Source organism: Strongylocentrotus purpuratus, unplaced genomic scaffold (assembly GCF_000002235.5).
Source record: "Strongylocentrotus purpuratus isolate Spur 01 unplaced genomic scaffold, Spur_5.0 spur5_scaffold_21, whole genome shotgun sequence".
Taxonomy (NCBI): domain Eukaryota; kingdom Metazoa; phylum Echinodermata; class Echinoidea; order Camarodonta; family Strongylocentrotidae; genus Strongylocentrotus; species Strongylocentrotus purpuratus.
This window is the reverse complement of record NW_022145607.1, coordinates 2,659,678-2,680,007: the sequence shown is the minus strand read 5'-3', so window position 1 is coordinate 2,680,007 and position 20,330 is coordinate 2,659,678. Positions and strand designations below refer to the sequence as shown.

Genomic DNA, 20,330 nt, shown 5'->3' with positions numbered 1-20,330 from the left:
TCGAGTCATTGTAGCGTAATAATTTGTATTGTTTTAGTTTGTTTTATTTTAGTTAAGATAGTTATATGTTTGTGATAGTAATATCTACAGCGCCATGAGCGTCAGAGCCTGGCCGATACCGGCGCTATATACATTTCCATATTATTATGATTATTATTTGTATTTCCCAATATATGGGAATAATTAAATGTTATTAATGTCTAACCCCCTGAAAATGATTACCAAATATAACAAGGCAGTAAGAACCTGATACTGAGCGCTTTCCTGTACAAATCGTAAAGGTTACTCACTTCATTTAATTCACTATTAAAACTACTGATATTCGGTAGTGTTCTCGTATACGTTTTGTCTTGCACACATGCATAATGATAATCCATTTTTATCTTAAACTTGTTATTCTATTTCATATCTTTCACAGCAATTTGTTGATAAATAATAAATGGGAGCAATACTTCTCTCTTACCCCGATTTTCCGAACTGGGTTTGAGGAGGTTCCATGGGTAGAGACAGGGTTTCCGTCATACAACTTTTGGTGAACGACATCTCGTGGGTGTTTTGGGAAACTGTTGAATTTAATTGTAAAAATAAGTTAGCTGATGTAAAAAAAAAAAAAAAAAAAAAAAAAGCTAATCGAATTGTGTCACTAAAATCTCTGAAATATAGAAAAGTATGTATTTGACTTTTGACAAATAGACGTACATGTATATCGAGGAGGAAAGCCCACATAATTATGGAAAAGGAAAAATACCTAGATTAAAAATATTGACCTCAACAATACCATGGGTACCACATCACGTCTTGCTTCACTGTTCTCTAGCTTCTAAGAATCAAGTCCAGGCAGGTAATACATCTGAAAGTGCTCTAATCCTGCCAAAAGGCGAAGTCATGCAATTTACGTGCAATGACCAAATACATTTCGTTATACGAATAAGGTTTCCGTATAATTCAAAAACAAAAATTGACTAGTACCTCTCATTCTCTGATGTTCTGTTAATTGGAGGATCATTTCCAGCATTCATCGATGGAGAAGATTCCTGACAGGAAAAATCAATTAAATCAGAGAAAATGTCACATTAGAATGCTGCGGAACGATATGATATATAAAGACATAACGGCAACAATTAGTTTTGGTCAGCACATATGCTTTAGGATGAATTGGACAAAACAATGAGAAAGACGAAATTCAAAAGTCATGCATGAATTGAACACATTATTAACTGACCTTTGTGTAAAATAGCATTGCATGTAATTTGTTATTCTCTATTTTTAGAATTTCAGTCCATTTTTCATGCATAGGTGTGTTTGAAGCAAAACATATTACAGAATATTCGCCGTAGGGCTATGTACAGAAGGTCATTAATTTCGCTTTCTACGAAGCTATGTTTTTCATCTCTTGTGCAGCAGCATGGAGGGGTGTCCATCCATCATGATCTTGTTCATTGACATTAGCATTGTGATGAACGAGTAATTTCACGATATCCATGTTGCCATTATAGCATCCTGCATGAAGAGGGGACTTGCCGCATTCATTTCTTTCGTTCACATCATATTCATGGGAGACAAGGAGGTTTACCACATCACTATGGTCATATTGTGTTGCGATGTAAAGTGGGGTCAATCCTCCAAACCTGGTACCCTGAGCTCCTTCTGCCAAGAGAACTTTGACAACTTCTAAATGGCCGTTACTGATTGCAGCATGTAATGGCGTCCCACCATCGGCATCTGCTTTGTTAACATCAGATCCCATCTGTATGAGATATTTCATGATTTTCAAGTGGCCTCGAGTAGCTGCACCATGAAGAGGAATCTTCCCGTTGTCACTTTCTTTGTTCATATCAGCGCCATTGGAAATGAAGAATTTGACGATATCTAAATGACCAAATCGCGCTGCGACATAAAGTGGGGTCATTCCATCATATCTGTTTTGCTTCGCTCCTTGAGTCATGAGATATTTCACAGCTTCTAGCTGGTCCTCTTGAACAGCAACATTGAATGGTGTCCAACCCTCGGCATGTGCTTTGTTTACATCCGATCCTTGCTGAATGAGATATTCCATGACTTTCAAGTGGCCTCCACCAGCTGCACCGTGGAGAGGAATCATCCCGTTGTCATCTTTCTCATTCACATCAGCTCCTTTGGAAATTAAGAATTTGACGATATCTAAATAACCAAATCGTGCTGCGACAAACAATGGGGTCATGCCTTTACATCTGTTCTGCTTTTCTTCTTTAGTCATGAAATATTTGACAGCTTCTACCTGGCCATTTTGAACAGCAGCATTGAATGGTGTCCCACCCTCGGCATCTGCTTTGTTAACATCAGATCCTTGCTGAATGAGATATTCCATGACTTTCAAGTGGCCTCCTTGAGCTGCACCATGGAGAGGAATCCTCCCACTGTCATTTCTTTTGTTCACATCAGCTCCTTCCGAAATGAAGAATTTGACGATATCTAAATGACCCAATCGTGCTGCAATATAGAGTGAGTTCATACCATAACATCTGTTCTGCTTTGCTTCTTTAGTCATGAGATAGTTGACGGCTTCAAGATGGCCATATTGGACAGCAGCATTGAATGGTGTCCAACCCTCGGCATCTGCTTTGTTCACATCAGATCCTTGCTGAATGAGATATTCCATGACTTTCAAGTGGCCTCCAGTAGCTGCACTATGGAGAGGAATCCTCCCATTGTCATTGCTTTTGTTTACATCAGCTCCTTTGGAAATGAAGAATTTGACGATATCTAAATGACCAAATTGTGCTGCGACATAGAGTAGGGTCATTCCATCATGTGTGTTCTGCTTCGCTCCTCTGGTCATGAGGTATTTGACGGCTTCGAGACGGCCATATTCAACGGCAGCATGCAATGGAGTCCACCCAGTGCTTGTTTCCTTGTTCACATCACACCCTTGCTGAATGAGATATTCCATGACTTTCAACTGGCCGCGAGCAGCTGCATCGTGGAGGGAAATCATCCCTTTTTCATCTTCTTCATTAACATCAGCTTCTTCATCAATGAAGAATTCGAGGACGTCTAAATGACCAAATTGTGCTGCGGCATAGAGTGGGGTCATTCCATCATGTGTGTTCTGCTTCGCACCTTCAGCAATGAGATGTTTGACGGCGTCTAGATGACCATATTGAACAGCCACATTGAATGGCGTCCAACCCTCAGCATCAACCTTGTTCACATCGGACCCTTGCTGAATGAGATATTCCATGACTTTCAAGTGGCCTGCAAAAGCTGCACCGTGGAGAGGAATCATCCCATTGTCATCTTCTTCGTTCATATCAGCTCTATTGGAAATGAATAATTTGACGATATCTAAATGACCATATCGTGCTGCGACATGGAGCGGGGTCTTTCCATCATATCTGTTCTGCTTTACTCCTTTAGCCATGAGGTATTTGACGGCTTCTAGATTGCCATATTTGATGGCAGCATTGAATGATGTCCACCCAGTGTTATCTTCCTTGTTCACATTAGCTCCTTCTGCAATGAGATTATCTATGATACAAGTATAGCCACCGGATGCTGCTGTATGAAGAGGAGTCTGACCCAGCTCACACTCAACACTTACGTCCGCTCCTTGAAGGATGAGGAAGTCAACGATGTGTGCATGTCCTTCATGAGCCGCTGCATGAAGAGGACGGAGTCCATCCTTACTTGGTTTATTTGGGTTTGCTCCCCGTAAAATGAGAACAGAAACATCTACGAGATGACCTTCTAAAGCTGCCTTGTAGAGCGGCGTGTATCCTTCCTCATCCATCTGGTCTATGTCAGAGTTGTTCATTTTTTCATAATAATCATTCATATCAGTCTCTACGATTTCCATGAGTTCTCCTAGCTGCAGAGAAGAAGAATATTCTTCCCATTTTACGCACCTGTCATCAGCAGATGTGTTGGTATTCAAATTTACAAGAGCGCCCTGTGACAGCTCTGTCTTTTCGTCCTCAATATCTGCATTAGGTCGAAGTAATGTAGGAGTATTAGACAGTCCTCTATCTTCTCCATCTGTATGCTCTATCCGTCCTTCATTGTGTTCTGAATCCAAAGCACCGGATATATGTTGTGATGGCATGTTTTGCTTTGGTGTGATCAGTGGTCTACCGGTTCCCTTGGCCCTATAACAAAAGGCATATTTATGGTGTGTACTCGATGTGATATTATGGAACCAAGCATTTAAAACTTGTGAAATCATTTGCGTCATTTTTATTTATTCTTGTTCGAATTCCATTCTAAACGAAAGAAAATTAAATGTAAACAATAAATTTTAACCTAATTTGTGTGTATCATAACTTGAATTTAAACCAAAAGTAATACAATGATATGCGATTTAAAGTAAGCAATATGATAGATGATGTCATTTGTGACTGAAACCATCTTCGGAGAAGGAGAACAACAGAGATGGGTGGGGGGGGGGGGAGTCATTTAGTTTCATGTATGGGATGTTACATTTTAAGTCCATTGCCGCATATCGATACATCATTAAAAGTTTATGTATCTGCCCGATTAGAGTATAGTGTTTTTTTAAGGAAGTTGAAAGCATATTGATGCATTCTTAGATATCATTTGGTAAGAGACAATGTGAGATTCTTCATTAAAATGTAATATCAAAATGGTAAAATAAAGGCGAATTCAGTCTTATCATTAATAAATGGCGTAATGAATAAAGGACGATATCAAAGTTTTTCATATTAACGGTTTGTGTGCGTTATGAAATCAACATTTTATTAAGGGGTTTTGTAAACATGTATTTAACTGAGCGTATAATTTTCAGAAAAAGAATGAAATCTTATAGAGAAGTAAATGGATCATGCTCAATTTTTTCAGCAGGAGGACAAAGTTACTATAAAGGTTTTAGTACTGAAACGGGAAATCAACTGTTTGTCTAAAAATGAACTCCATGTGGGACAAGCGCAACATGACTAGTTGCAACGATTATCCAAGTATAATGAATGGTTACAGATAATGGTGGTTCAAATCAAAACAAAATTCATGTCCGATGTTCATGGAGAAGAATAAAATGTGAAGGCATAAATACATCTGTCATGATCGCGTCATTCGTTCTACTTTCTATTAAAAAAACAAGAGTTATCGTATTCGACATCCCCCTTCCTCTCTCTCTCCTTCTTTCTCTCTTGCTCTCTCTCTCTCTCTCTCTCTCTCTCTCTCTTTTTCTCTATCATTCTCCATATATTTTGCTGGGCACTCTTTTCTACTTCTTTATCGTTATCATCTTTATCATCTCAAGGAATTGTTCATCACTTTAGCATCACTTTAACCTCATTCCAATTTATTTACTGATATATACACTAGCGATATGCTTTAACGCTAGTGTTATTTCCCGAATACAAGTTATGCTTATCATTAATAACAACTATTTATTGATTTACCACAACCACGGGCTACGCTTTACTTGTTTTTATACGTTTAGATGATGATTGATTTGAGAAAAAAAACTTACGTTTTCTGATCTTGAATTCCTACGTCACCATCAGCGTCTTGAGGAAGGCTCTTCTCATTTTCAGTCCCTTGTTCAAACCCGCAAGTTTTCTTAGTATCCTGAACAAAAAAACAAAAAACAAACAACAATATCATCACAGCTAATGATGTCATAATTTCACAGGGGTTTGTCTCTTCAATGATTAATCGTTTGTACATAACTGAGAGTAGGGAAACAATATGACATCACCTGGAACGAATTCGGATATTCGTGTTAGCTAATTCATGCAGTTGCCCCTTTAAACTGAGAAAACTTTGTAAACAAAGCCCAACGAAGCAAGAATTCATTTCCATATATTTGCCCAGGATAGTTTTTTCCAAAAAAATATTCCCAATATATTTGACCATTTAGATTTATAAAGGTTGTATTAACTAATACCTGATATATAATTTGTGACATTTTTTATTTTTGTAAGAGATATATTATGACATACTTTTGGTTCCAATTCAAAATAATGAACACGTGTGTTTAAAAAGAACAAAACCCAGTTTCACATTTTAAATTTAAGCAGCAGCGTAAACCTCCAGCCGACCAAAATGCTCCGGAGACCACTGGCACTGATAAATAACTCCCGACAAGTGATTGTCGGGCGTCCACGGCTGGTCGTATCTCTAGTGTAAGGCTTTATCTTAGGCTCTAAAGCATCGGTTCCTCTCTAACTTTATTTCACAGGTTATGAAAAATATTCTAGATAATTACCGCGATGACAATTCTCCCACTAAATACTATATAGAGTACCCCCAAAAAATATATCTCACTTTATATTCTCAGAGAGCTAACGAGGGGGCAATCAGTCAATGAGGGAGTTGTGCGGAGCTAATTATCAGGGATTTAATTATTACGGGGTTGTTGTCCAAGTTGATTATCTCGGGGGGGGGGGGGGGTTGTTCGTCATGGTTTTCCGAGACTCAGTGCATCGTTTTACGAAACCGCCATAGTTCACCGACAACCCAATGAAACGCATGTTAAATGTAATACATACGTTTCAATGGGCTGTCGGCGAACTTGCTCTCATGAAAAGCTACCTTGGCAATAACGATAACAAGGAAAAAATCCCGAAACTGCGACGAACTGTCATCTCTCAATTTCCAAAGCTGCTAAAATAATTCATAAATTTGGTTCTAAGTCACTTAGATACTTAAAGAATATCTATTTAGAGAAGACTGAACAATTATACATTTTGAATTAGATCATATGGTTATTTATGGGTTACCTCATTTAAAATTTATAATTGAATTTGATATAAAATAAGGGCAGGGTTAATGAGAGAAACGGATCAGTGAAAATCTGAGGAATATCCGACAAAAGGAGTAGAAACCTATCAATATTTAATTTGGTTTCAATCACAAACTATGTCATCTAAGGCCATTTTTTTCCTGATTAAATCAATGAAGTTCTATTACAGAGTTTGTTGATGGTTAAAACACTTTTAATAATATATTTAGAACATAGGTATAAAACCACCATATCTTTTTATTTGGTTAAATTGGAAATGATTTTTTTTTTTGTACAGGACCACTAATTGGGGTGCATGCATGATAAATCATAAGGAAGCGTCATTGTGATAGAATAATTATACATTTTTTAAAAAAAACTTTTAATGTTCTTATCTTTCGTTCGATTTGAAACATTCATCACGTAGACAAGTGGATATATCACCGGACTGTGGATCACAAGGTCCGCGGTTCAAGTCCCACCGCGGCACCAATGTCCTTTGTCAAGACATTGATCTACATTTTCCACTCTCCACTCAGGTGTTAAATGGGTACCAGGTAGGATGCGAAAGCTAATGTGCTTAGATTAGCAAGAGTGCGCTTGTAAAAATGACGCCTGGCTGGAATGCTCCCCAGGGAGTGGAGAATGTGCATACATTGTGTGCGGGTAAGCCTGAATCCGATGACCGGGGTAATGATATGACTGCTGAGCCCTCAGGGAGAACAGTATGAATACTGATGAGGCTACCCTGGGTAAACAAGCCATATTATTATTATTATTTTTTTTTTTAATGTATATTTTGTTACTTGAGCCACTTTAATATGACAGTGAACTGTCTCTATAGATTGCGGCTCAGAAGCAATGTCCGGCGCGTCAGACGACTTGAGTGGGAGATATTCTTTGTAAATGCTTTGAAATATCAGGAGTGAGAACGTCAAGTCTATAAACCTCATAAATATTCATGAAATATCAAAGATAACTAGATACGATATCATTTCTATAAGACTTTAATGAGTACACCTTCTAAAATGCCTTAGCAAAAAGATACATTTTGCTTACCTCGACTCCATCTGTTAATGATGATCCTGGACCCATCTCCTCGCCTTCCGTGTTCACCCCCATATTGGAAAGGAATCGCAATGCATCAAGCTCTGCTTATCTGGGAGCCTCGGTCATTTCTGTTTAGTATAGGGAAAAGATGGTAGAATCAGGGGATTAGTGTTAATTTAAATGCACTGCGCAAACTATAAATATTGAGGCCTAGAACAATTTTTTAAAGCAAGACCTCAGGCGGAACAACCCTATGCCTAACAATATCGTCTTGTAATAAGCTCCTTTTTCCTCCGTGCCAATACCATCTTCTGATCCCATATTTATGTTTTTGATAGAGTATCATTTGAAACAAACAAACGAATCATAACAAAGAAAATGTCACATGAAACATATTTTTTATTAGTGACGATTATCTGACTTTTTTTGGAATACATTTTGTTGTATCTTCTTCGAGGTAGATGCAAACTCATGACTTGAATCTATTATTTTCGGATAGTATTGCTTTAAGTCTTACACTAATATTCATTGTTTTTGTCTTCTTCTCTTTATTCAACAAGTAAGACAATTGTTTCAGCATTGCAGATATAATCATGTATCAGTGGAATCTAATGCAGTATACTACTGCTGAAACAGTAAGCATGAATGGTATTTACGAGGGATAACTCGATAGCTCAGTCGGTAGAGCAGTGGTCTTGTAATCCGGTGACCCGGGTTCGAAACCAAGGCGATGCGTTAGTGCCCTTTGGTTAGGCATTAATCCTCATTACTAGGTCCCTCGGAGAGGACCTAAAGCCGTCGGCTGTCTGGTTGCTAACTTACAAGCAGTCAGGTAAAATAACCACCACCACCAAGTTATTTCATAATTAATCTTATAATCTAGAAAATTGAATATCACTATAGAAAGTAACGAATGATGGGGGGGGGGGGTAATAATAATAATAATAATAATAATAATAATAATAATAATAATAATAATAATTAATTTTTATATAGCGCTTAAAACAAATGTCTCTAAGCGCTTTACAAACATACTATTACCCCGGTCATTGGATTCAGTGCTTGCCCGCACACAACGTGTGCACAATCTCCACTCCCTGGGGAGCATTCCAGCCAGGCGTTACATGACGCTCAAAAACTGTTTGACCAACAATGACGGTCGCATCCTACCGGGTACCCATTTAACACCTGGGTGGAGAGTAGCAAGTGCAGGTTAATATCTTGCCAAAGGATATTAGTGCCGGTGTCGGGATTCGAACCCTCGACCTTCGCATCTCCAAGTGCAAGCGCCTTAAACCACTCGACCACGGGTGGGTGCTTGTGCATGTATGTGTGTGCGAGTATGTGCGCGTTTGTGCGTGTAAAAAGATAAGTCCTTGTTATGACCAGATCCATAAAATTGATTTTTTTTTTTTTTTTTTGTGTGACTTTTATTGTCAAAGAGTTCGGTCCAATTGATCTTGTCTGATTGGTACACGTCTGCAAAACGCAATTTCATGCTCCCATATGCATATCCATGCTCCTACATTCATAGACACACATACATACACACCACTTATCCAATGATATGAAGGCTGGATCTCAAAAGAAGGGAAACGTAACGCATTGAAATGATACTGTTACGTTGTTTTCATACGCAACTGGGTTTATCATTAACAGTAAGTTATTATGACCAATGGTAGAGATCTGTGGAGCGTTTGTGAAAAACACGCCCTCGTAAAATACATTCTGAAGAGGGTAATTTCAACGGAAGCTTGTCTGACATTATTTTTCGAACAAAGTTGGCCGTTGTTTCAACTCTTTGACAAACTTTTATTGCGCTTGTTAATTTCCAATTAACTGAAATAAATTAGATGGCCTAAACTGGCTTATTGTTGCAGTAGTCGTCTCTCTCTCTCTCTCTCTCTAGCTCTCTATTCCCCTTCCTCTCTCTTTCTGCCTCTCGGTCTCTTTGCCTCTCTCTCTCTCTCTCTCTCTCTCTCTCTCTATCCCCCTCGCTCTTTAGCTCTCTATTCCCCTTCATCTATCTCTGTCTCTCTCTCTCTCTCTCTCTCTCTCTCTCTCTCTGTATTATGATGCTCAAACATTATGAGGAGAAATTAGCCTCAAGTGAGCTTGGTAACAGAAAAAAGAAAGAGAAATGGGAAAATCGGGGGAAAACCGAGAAAATGTGGACAAAGAATATGGAAGTTGCAAACCCATAAACATATCTATTGATATGGAGCTACTCCTATTGAAGAGTCGGTCGCGGTGGGTGATGTTTTTTCGACACAACTTCTCGATTCTTTTGTAATAAATCAAATTCCTCCTTTTTAATTTGTTTATTGGAAAGGGAACGTTTTCGTTTGAAATTCTATAACGCAGTAGATGTATATATGAATCACAGCAATATATAATATGACATTACTTATCAGATCATAAATGGTAGGAATACCTTTGTATCTTTACTGTTTTTTAAATGCCACCATACTTTATTTTCTGTGTCTTCTTCTTCCACAACTTACAAAAAGGAATTTTAACATACGCCTCCCAAACTTAAACAGGTACCCATTTTACTTCTCATTGTTTTTGTTGTCAGTCATCAGTTTCGTTGTCAGTGAAATGCGAAGTTGCTCAGTCTGCTATTTATATTAAACATTGATATTCTTACATCATTTAATTCAAACATCTAGGTATATTGTCGTATTGCCGTACTGTCATTAACATCAACACAATCTTTCCCTACTTATGATACCTTCTGATTGATCTGAAGATTGTCGTTGTTTTTTTTAAATAATGTGTAAGTACTTGGCTCTCAAAACTTTAAGTCCAAGGTATTTATGTAAGTTAAATCCAATTGATAATATATGCCGAACATCTTTGATAGATATATAACGATGTTCGGATAAGTGTTACTTTGTCTTAACGTTATACCATCATCGTTTTTCGCTGGTACTTTCTCTCCTCTTCTTCACTTTTGTTTTCTTTAGGTTGAAGAGAGTACCTAGTGTTTCTCCATAACAAGGGATTTGTTATGCTGAACCCATATGGAATAACTCCTTGTTATAACCAGTTCCATAAACATGAATATTGACTTCTTGTGAAGGTTACTGTCAACAAGTTTGGTCCCAATACACGATTGATCACGTTTGATTGGCACACGTCAGTAAAACCCGATTACACTACCTACATTCACACACAAACACACACACCTACACCCACACCCACAACTTTTCCCTATGTTGTGAGGCTTTACACATTTTTGTTTTTCTTGTTTGTGTGGTTTGTTCTTAGGCTGGATCTCAAAGAAGAAAAACGCAAAACCTTCAAGTTATATTGTTATGTTGTTTACGCAGCAAGGTTCAGAACTGAAATTAAATCATTTTGGTCGATGGTAGAGATCTGTTAAGCTTGGGAGAAAAAAACATGTCCTTGTAAAATAATTCATGAGAAGAGAATGTCAATGGAAGTTTGCTCGACATTGTGTTTCGATCAATGTTGGTCATTGTTACAACTTTTAGACATAGCCTTTTGCGCTTGTGTATTGACTTCTGAGATTACAATGTAGAGTTAGTGAAGACTGATAATGATTTCATTTTGAACAACTATGTACCATTAATTTAATTGGAAATCCAACCCAATGGATATCTACTCTAAAAGAAAGAAGAACAATCAGAGAGGCAAACTGGTAAAAGTTTCAATTCAGTCGTGCTATTAAAAATATAAGAAAATTAGGCATTTTTGAAAGTTGTAATTCCCTATACGTATGGGCACTTTAAAGATAAACTGGAGTTCTGGTTTAAAAAAAAAAATATAAAAAAATCACAGAATCAAACCAAACTTACACTGAATGTTCAAGAATACAAATAAATGTCATTTGCCAAACAATTTTGGTAGAAAATGTATAATAGCCAAGTAATGAGCATAGAAAGATAAGAAAATCAATGTGTCGGGCCCCGATGACATTTGTGTAGTCCAATATACATCTTTCTGTGTACAGTGCTTGTTACTTTACCAAAACTGGGCCAATTTATCATGATTTTGATGACTCCAGAACATTGCAGTACACACCAATGTAATCAATGTATCACCGAATTATTGCATCAGGGAGGAAGAAGATTATAACGCTATATCGAAATTATGTCCTAATTATTTTTAAATATTTTCCTTGATCTTATGGGAGGAGACATTTCATCTTAAAAACCGTATTTACCCGAGATTTCAAGTGAAGAGTGTTCCATAAATTAGCAATGGATTGCTATTTTGGAATTGACCATGAGGAAATACATTTACTCGATTTTACGATCGATCAATCTATCGTACAGTCAATTGCTAAGTTTTGTGGTGGTTACAAGTCCCTAGAGTTGTTAAACAAAGCGTAAACGCGATCGTCTAACAAGTGTTGACTAATCTTAGTCAGAAGGGTAAATCTTGAAAAGTCATATTATCTCTTGGCGCACCCTAAAACGAAACATTTCCCATGAAATGCTTTGTAAAGTCATAGTCATAGCGATGTCAGCATACATTTCAATACATATTTATTGTTTTGTCAGTCGGAAGAACTTTTTGTGATGCAAATCATATATTTGTTGCTGTAACCTGCGTCATTATGTAGAGGACATTTAAAGGGCCCATGACATCGAAATACAAGTGTATTCCTGTTGATGTGCAGTCCTGCATACATCTCATATTTTGATATGTAAACCTCTGAATTTGCTTCCTAGATTTTGAAATATTTGTTTTTCAAACTAGCTAAGCTCCACCCCAAAAACCTCCAGATCTCATTCCCCTTGTGACATCATCTGTCAGTCATCAATGAGCTAACTTGAGAAAGTGGCATGTAACTTTGCCAAAGTTGACCACCTGTTACAATACCACAAACAATAGCAACATTTAAAAGCCCTTTAAACTCACGTTTTCCAAAGGGCATTTACGTCAAGATCTCCGGCGAGGACAAAAAATGGCGACACCAAGTAACGGTAGGATCGTGAAGAAATGACCTTTTATAATTTGATTTATCAAACAACGATGAAAAAGATCTGAGATTTTCTTAGTTATTTCAAATGATATTATATTTTTTAAATATACAAATATTATTTTTGGACTTTCATTCTCCTTTTAACAGCGATAGAGAAAGAGAGCAATGTCTGAGAGGCTAAGTCCATTCCAAAAAATAATTTGCTTTTAATAGATGCGGGAAAAAAAAACTGAGCAAAAAAAAATTGAGTACAATCGGATAACTATTAATTAGGAAGTATTTCTTTTTGTATTTTGTGTGTATTTTGTGTGTATTTTATTTATTTAATCACGGTTAATAAGCCTGCAATCATCTTGAAGCCAAGGGCGCGCCACAGGGCGGCAGGAGGCGGCCCCCCCTATCATTTTCAAAAAAAGGAAAAAGGAAGAGAAGGAGAAAGAGGAAAAGGAGAAGGAAAAGGAAAGGAAGAGAAGGAGAAGAAAAGAAAGAGAAGGGGAAGAGAAGGAGGAGGCTAGGTTGAAGAGAAATATAAAATGTAAATATGTTTGACGTAATGTAAGCCAGCCTTCATTTGATTTGAGCTTTTTCTTGTTAGTTGAACTAACGCATCAATTTAAAAAAAATCTTCAACTTCTGAGGGGCACATGCTGCTCTGGATGGTTTCATCAGTCAGACCTTGTTTACTTTATTTCATCTTATTAAGATAGCTACCTTAGTCATACAGAATATAGGATTTCTTTTAAACATCAGTTTTTACAGACATCTTTAAAACCAGAAATTTTCCCATGCTTAAAACTGTTGTGCATATCATCTGCAAAAACGGAGACAAGCATTTCAGATGGTCTGATATTTTTCTTACCTTTTGGGATTTCATTAGTATAGACACTGGCGTATAAAATTCAAACGTGGTTTATTTCTTATTCGATAACAGTGCTTTAAAAATGTGGCTGAATTGATATGATTCGGGGGGGGGGGGGGTTTCTGTTGTAATTGTTGTAATTTTGTATGCGTTTTTTAAAAATGACAACTTCCCAAATTTACAGTCAGGCAAAAAATAAAGTAATTTAGAAGCCTAAATGTCAGAGCCCGCGAAACGGCGGGGCTCCGGGCGACCCGCCCCCCCCCCCTCGTTTTTTTTTTTTTTTTTGGGGGGGGGGAAGTATGTTAAAGAGATATAGAAAGAAAAGAAAGAATAGTGACCTGTCAGAGTTGCCAACAAAAATAATGAGATATCAAAATATGCTCATTTGACCATAATTAAATGCCTAAAAATCCTGAGCTGGAGCGCTCATTCTCCCCCCTACAAAATAACCTGGCTCCGCCCCTGTTATATAGAAGCTGCTTTTCAGCAAGGCTGTGAACAACAATTGAACCAAACAAGTAAACGAACACAACATTTATATACAAAATAAATCACACAAATTATCATAACAACATAATAAGATGAAAACAAACAGGATGAATTACAAATTACTTGGATAACAGAAACAATGGAGGGGTGTATTATTCAAGAGAGGAATATAAGACGTGCGAATGCTGCCAGGTTTTTTTCTAACCGGATGTTTGCCAGTAGGTTATTGACAAGTTTTTTTATGCTGAATACAGAGGGTTATGAAATTTGTTGAAAGTATGAACAAATATGGAACTTAGACAATCACTACACCATAATAATGCACTACATAATAATGTTGCATCCCATTAATTTTCCTTTTTATCCAAAAAACTTGATATCCCCATGCCGTTGCACAGGTGATATGACACAAAAATATTTTATGAACTTTGAAGAATTTATACTATTTTCTGAATATCTTATATTCATAATGCATAATTTTTAATATAAAATATTTATTAAAAAAAAAAAAAAAAAACTCTTTTATGAGTTAACTTTAAACAGATTACTCTATATTAGTGCATCTACATGAAAAGATATTACTATCAATGAAACTTGAATGCTGGTGTGAGGAAATAAGATTTTTAGGAGGGAAATTGGAATTCATATTATCAATAAAAAATAAAAAAAATTGAGTGGATAGTGAGACAAAGACGTTACAGACCCATGAGTGAGTTTCCAATTTGTCTTGTAATTTTCAAAGTTTTTCATAACTTCTTAGTATTTATCGGATTTAACTCAAACTTTTATTGATTGGTTTGTCTGCTTCTATTGAAAGTAAGTTATTTTGGAGCACGTTTGTGCCGGCGGTATAAAAAGAAGGTCTCCCAAGCAATAGCAATCATGGTGTTCTGAGACCTCGCGTTGTGTCAGACCGTAGTAGAACGCAACGCGCCGTAGCGTGCCGGGCGCTTAAACCGTCCCACTACGGACCACCCCCAAGTTTTGTTACGGCCTATTACGGACTGTCACGTTTTGTTACGTTCACCCCGGTTTATTACGGCCTACTAGGTTTCTCATCCGCACCGTGACTGCCGTGGCAAATTTTTTGACAGCTTATGCTACGTTTACACTATGTTCCCGGCGGCCACGGCAGCCCCGTTTTCCCGAAACGTAGTGCGCCGTGGGATTTAGACAAATTTTATCTCTGGATTCAAGTTTTGTTACGTCTTGCCAAGTTTTCTCACCGTCCACCACGGTATCCGTGACGGGCCGTGGGGGGAAGGGGCTGGTGAGTCCCGAAGGCTCCAAGGCGCACTACGGTTCGGCCCGCGTTCTACCACGGATGCCAGAACGTTCCCTCCCGGCCCGTCACGTTCTGATGGGGTCCCTCACGTTTGAGAAGAATAAATATCAGGCACCTTGGTTTAAAAAAATCAAGCTGACTCTGGACAATATGGGGATGTCTAATTTATGGGAAATTTGTGAAAATACTACACTGTTAGAACAAGTATTAAAAAACTGCGGGTTAAAAAATTGTTGATTAAAAAACGCTCAACCATGGTTAAAAATGTAGTGTTGATTAAAATTTACTTTTAATCTTGCGTTGGTTAAAAACAGTGTTGATCAAAATTATTCCTTTTAACCTATGTTGGTTAAGTCTAAGTCGTTGGCAAAAAATGTAACCCAGCATGGATAAAAACAAAATTCCGACAGTAATGAAAGCCCCCTTCCGGTTAAAGTTTAATCAATGTTGATTAAAGTACTGGTCACGTGACCCAACGGAACGATATCGAAACGCGTAGCTAGCGATCGCTCGACATACAAAGTACATGCAAAGTACATGCAGTTTACGCGTGCGACAAAATTAACAATGGAGGTTGTCGCGAGGACCTGAGAAATGGGGGTTTGGACGGTCTTATCTCCGTGTTTTCAGGTAAGAAATTATTTTAATATTATCATCATCGATTCTAAGATTGTAAGGAAGAAGTGAAATAAGGTTCTTGCTCAAATCAAAAACGATTTGTGTCCCGTAGGCTGTACGTAGCTCAACCAATAAGTAACATTTTACTTGCACCGTGCACCTGGCTCTCTCGTAAGCACACACACTCATCAGTCTGCAAGAATCTTCAACCGTGAAGGAGGCAGACCCATTACAGAAGGAGAAGTGTAGGCCTATTACGGATCACCTACCCAAATTGCATGCATGAATAATAATCTTATTTTTAAAATCTAATTGTATCTAATTGTTTAAAACAATTAAATATAAAATAAGATGTCATCATAATGTGAAACGTCTTTATGCATGCAATTTGGGTAGATCATCCGTTACACTTACTGGCTGAGCTACAACCTACGGGCCGGGACACAAAGCGTTTTTAATTTGAGCCCGGATTTGAGCAAGAACCTTATTTCACTTCTTCCTTACAATCTTAGCATTGATGATAATCATATTAAACAATTTCTTACCTGCAAACACGAGGATAAGACCTGCAAACCCCCGTAAGTTTAACCAACATTGGTTATAACTGAAACCAACAACCCACTAAAGTTTAACCAACATCGTGTGAATCAAAAAAGAATTAACCTACAATGGTTACAATTTTAACCAACGACCCATGTAAGTTTAACCAACATAATGTGAATCAGCCCCAAACAAAGCATAAATAACCAACAAAATATTAAATTTTTAATCAACAAATGGTTAAAGTTTAATCAACACCGTTTTAACCAACATTGAGCAAATTTTTTAACCAATAATTGATTAAAATTTTTAATCAACCACAGGTTAAATTTTAATCAACAGGCTGTTGGTTAAAGTTTAACCAACGATTGTGTGATTCACCTGGTAATCCGTGGTTGATTAAAATTTTAACCAACTTGATTAAAAATTGTAATACTTGTTCTAACAGTGTAGCTATGAGTGGGTCAAACAAACTGTGGAACGTCGATTGAGAGATTCTCATGCTCAGTATTGGTCTGCTTGTATGTACGATAATTCGCATTGTGTTAACTATCGAATCTTCAAACATTCTTTATGTTTAGAAAGATACTTAATCGATCTCATTAATAGAGATCGGACAATATTAAGTCGTTTTCGCTTTGGCAATCATTACCTGCCGATTGTAGCTGGTAGATATATTTAAATACTCCAAGGGAAATGAGGCTATGTACGCTGTGCCATTCGCAATCTCTTGGGGATGAGTTTCATTACTTGTTTGTATGTCCTACCTTTCGTTCAGAAAGAAAATTGTTCATCGATAAATATTTTATTGAAAGACCAAATACACTGAAAATGGGTCAGCTTTTTAACTCCAATAATGTACAAACACGTTTAAACACGTTTAAAATTCTGTCGAAAAATAATGCTTCATTTTCATTAATTTAATTATGTGCAAAAACATGTTATGAGTTCAATATTAACTTGATGTTTCTCTTTTTTGTCTTATATCAATTTATTAAATTAATATCAAGAATATTTTCAGTAATTCATTAATTCAGATATCAATTTACTGGTGCCAGTAAATTTCTTTTTCAATTGCTTCCATTAATTTCGTCATTAATTATCGTTTTAATTAATATTATCGTTTTGTTTTTGATTATTATTATTATCATCATCAATATTGTTATTATCATTATCATCATAATTTGTCTCACTATTGTCGATAGTATTATTTTGTATGTATTAACATTAATTCCATTTGTATTGTATATTTCACAGTGTTTAATTGACAAATTCAAACTGATTGTAAACTTCTCCAATACCCCAATGTGGATGACATGAGAATAAATTGTCATTGTCATTGTCATTGCGTATCATCTTTTGGCGCACCTCAAAACGAAACCTTTCACATGAAAAGCTTTGTAAAGTCATCGTCATAGCAATGTCAGCATTTACGTCAATACATATTTTTTTTTGCTCAGTCAATCGGAAAAAACTATTTGTGATGCAAATCATATGTCTGGTCCGAGCTAGCTATCTGAAAGAGTACTTTAAATATTGGGGAGCTTAACAATGACAGACAAAGAGAGCAATACAGAAAGAGAGCAAGATGGGGAGAGCGCGTGCAATAGAGCGAGAGAGAGAGAGAGAGAGAGAGGGGGGGGGGGGGGGGAGAGGTAGAGCAAGGGACAACGCAGACATTTGGGAATCTTCTCCCAGTTATTGGAAGTTTCCCGCCCCAAAAGTAATAAATAAAAATAATTTTAAAAAATGGGCATCGTGAAAGTCAATGTTCTTTGGCCCTATCCAAACTCTAGTGGGGCTGCCAACTCGATAGAACAACCGGGTACATACTAAAAACTGTGGTGAGGAATGTAACATATAGTCTGCAAGCACAGACTCTACCACAATTCCTTGAGCAGAGCCAAGATGTGTCAGTCTCTGTATGTTTACAACGGCAGCTAAAGTACAGTGCATGTTGTAGTCTCATGTTGCAGACGACTTACGCACAACGACTATGCTTTGTGCTTGAAAACTAAGTAACAAACGGGATAAGATGCTTTAGACATTTCCAGAATCATATAGGTTAATAGGCACATTTTAATAGACACATTTTTTCTCAAGGGGGCTAACACTCTTTGCCTTAATTATAAATGTTCCAGGTTTAAAACTTTGTGATCTAGACGAATTTTTTTTAGTGTGGTATAACTCTTTTTTCTTCTATCATCTTTGATAACTAGATGATATATAAGAGGTAAGAACGTCAGGGGTAAAAATGTCAGAGGAAAAATATCAGAGATAAAAATGTTAGGCATCGATGAAGTATTCCCGGGAGATCCAAAAATACTATCTTTCTTCGCATTTATTACTTCAACGATTTCTTTTTAATTGTGTCCTTAAGTGCTATTGCATACAGGTGTACATGCGTGTTATAAGTTCATTTTTAAAAGGGAACTTCATCTTGAGTGAGAGCAAACAGCAATGTTTATATGGGTGTTTTATTTTAAAATGTCTGAACAAAATTTTACACCCATCGGAAATAATTGTTACGTGCAGAGCATTATCCTTCAGAAAAATTATTCAGCTAGTTTCTCGCATTAGTATCAAATTTGTTTACTTTTGGTTCTAACTACAGATCCCCCTTTGACAAACTGAAACTTCTTCGATGGAAAAGTGGTGTAAGTAAAAAAATGCCCTTCAGTATCCGTTCGACCTGAGAGCGCATCGGGTAGTTCCAAAGACGTATTTTCTCATTTAAAAAAATTACTCTTAATATTGTTCACAATTCCTTCCCTGCTCAAAATGTCATGTAGTTTACCGTTACCTTCATTAAAGATCTATGCAAAAGATCAACCACGATGTCCCATGATCAAACACAAATTTGGAATACGACACATTTATTTCTTTACAACAGCATTTGTCGGTCAGCAAAAAGGGCGTATCTGGTTGTCAACATAACACTCGGACGTAATTCGAAAAAAGGGCTTAAGTACATGTATTTGATTTAACAAAATAAGCCCTATTTGCTGAATAACTGCCGAGCATTGTTTAACAAATTGATACATATCTCGAGATACACCCTTTTTCCTGAATGCGACAAATGCTTTTATGAAAAGATATATGAGAAACCTCATTTGATCTCTAAACAATTTTTTAGACCGGAGATCTATTTTATCATAAAGATTGTATATTATTCCCTTAGAAATGTTCTTAACTCAAATTATGCCTTACGCCCCTTTGCCTTATCACGGTTCTTAATATCAGTACTTTAACAAAAATCCTTGATGTAGAGTTTTAAAACCTTTAAACTTTTCATTGCCATTCAAGAATTCTAAATTCTATACCGCTAGTTGAGTGGTATCATAAGCATCTATATCCTAAAAGAAATAGCTTATTTAGAAAGAATAGCTTCATTGAAAACTTCTATTAAATTGTTTACGCGGACGGGTACTGCGTACACATATTATTGTTAACGACCAAAACCTGGGGAGCTTGAATGAAGAATTTTTTTTGTACCGTACGGATTAAGCGTGGAAACCGAGTCTTTTGGTAAAGTTTAAACACAAATTGAACAGATATGAGGAAATGGTGCATTTGATTTAACAAACACTGTGAAGAGTAGTACTTGCTGTAACTACAAGGTAAAATCATACAATTTACGGAGCGGGATATATCTGACAATGCAAGGAAAAGCAGGAATGGTAACGCCAAACCCGGGACTGGTACTAGCTAGCCAAAATGCAGTTGCTGCTAGCGGAGCACCAGGCCGGAGCTCCTGCTAGAAATGCGCTAGCAATTGTCAGGGTTGTTCAAGAAATAGCGGATGTTA

At 37.0% G+C, this 20,330-nt stretch overlaps 2 protein-coding genes across 2 annotated transcripts in view; both read right to left on the bottom strand.

The window, feature by feature from the left end:
- Nucleotides 1-1,369: 1,369 nt before the first annotated feature.
- LOC752484 (ankyrin-1-like) lies at nt 1,370-7,843 on the bottom strand. The gene is made up of 3 exons (XM_030995081.1): nt 7,781-7,843; nt 5,468-5,565; nt 1,370-4,124 (listed from the first exon to the last, which is right to left on the bottom strand). The coding sequence occupies exons 1-3, from the start codon at nt 7,841-7,843 to the stop codon at nt 1,370-1,372; spliced, it is 2,916 nt and encodes a 971-aa protein (XP_030850941.1).
- Nucleotides 7,844-7,865: 22 nt separating this feature from the next.
- The window catches only part of LOC762643, a 39,320-nt gene continuing 26,855 nt past the window's right edge, over nt 7,866-20,330 (bottom strand). The window contains exon 6 of the mRNA XM_030995080.1: nt 7,866-7,899. Coding sequence (XP_030850940.1) covers nt 7,866-7,899 — 34 coding nt within the window. The remainder of the gene's footprint in view (nt 7,900-20,330) is intronic.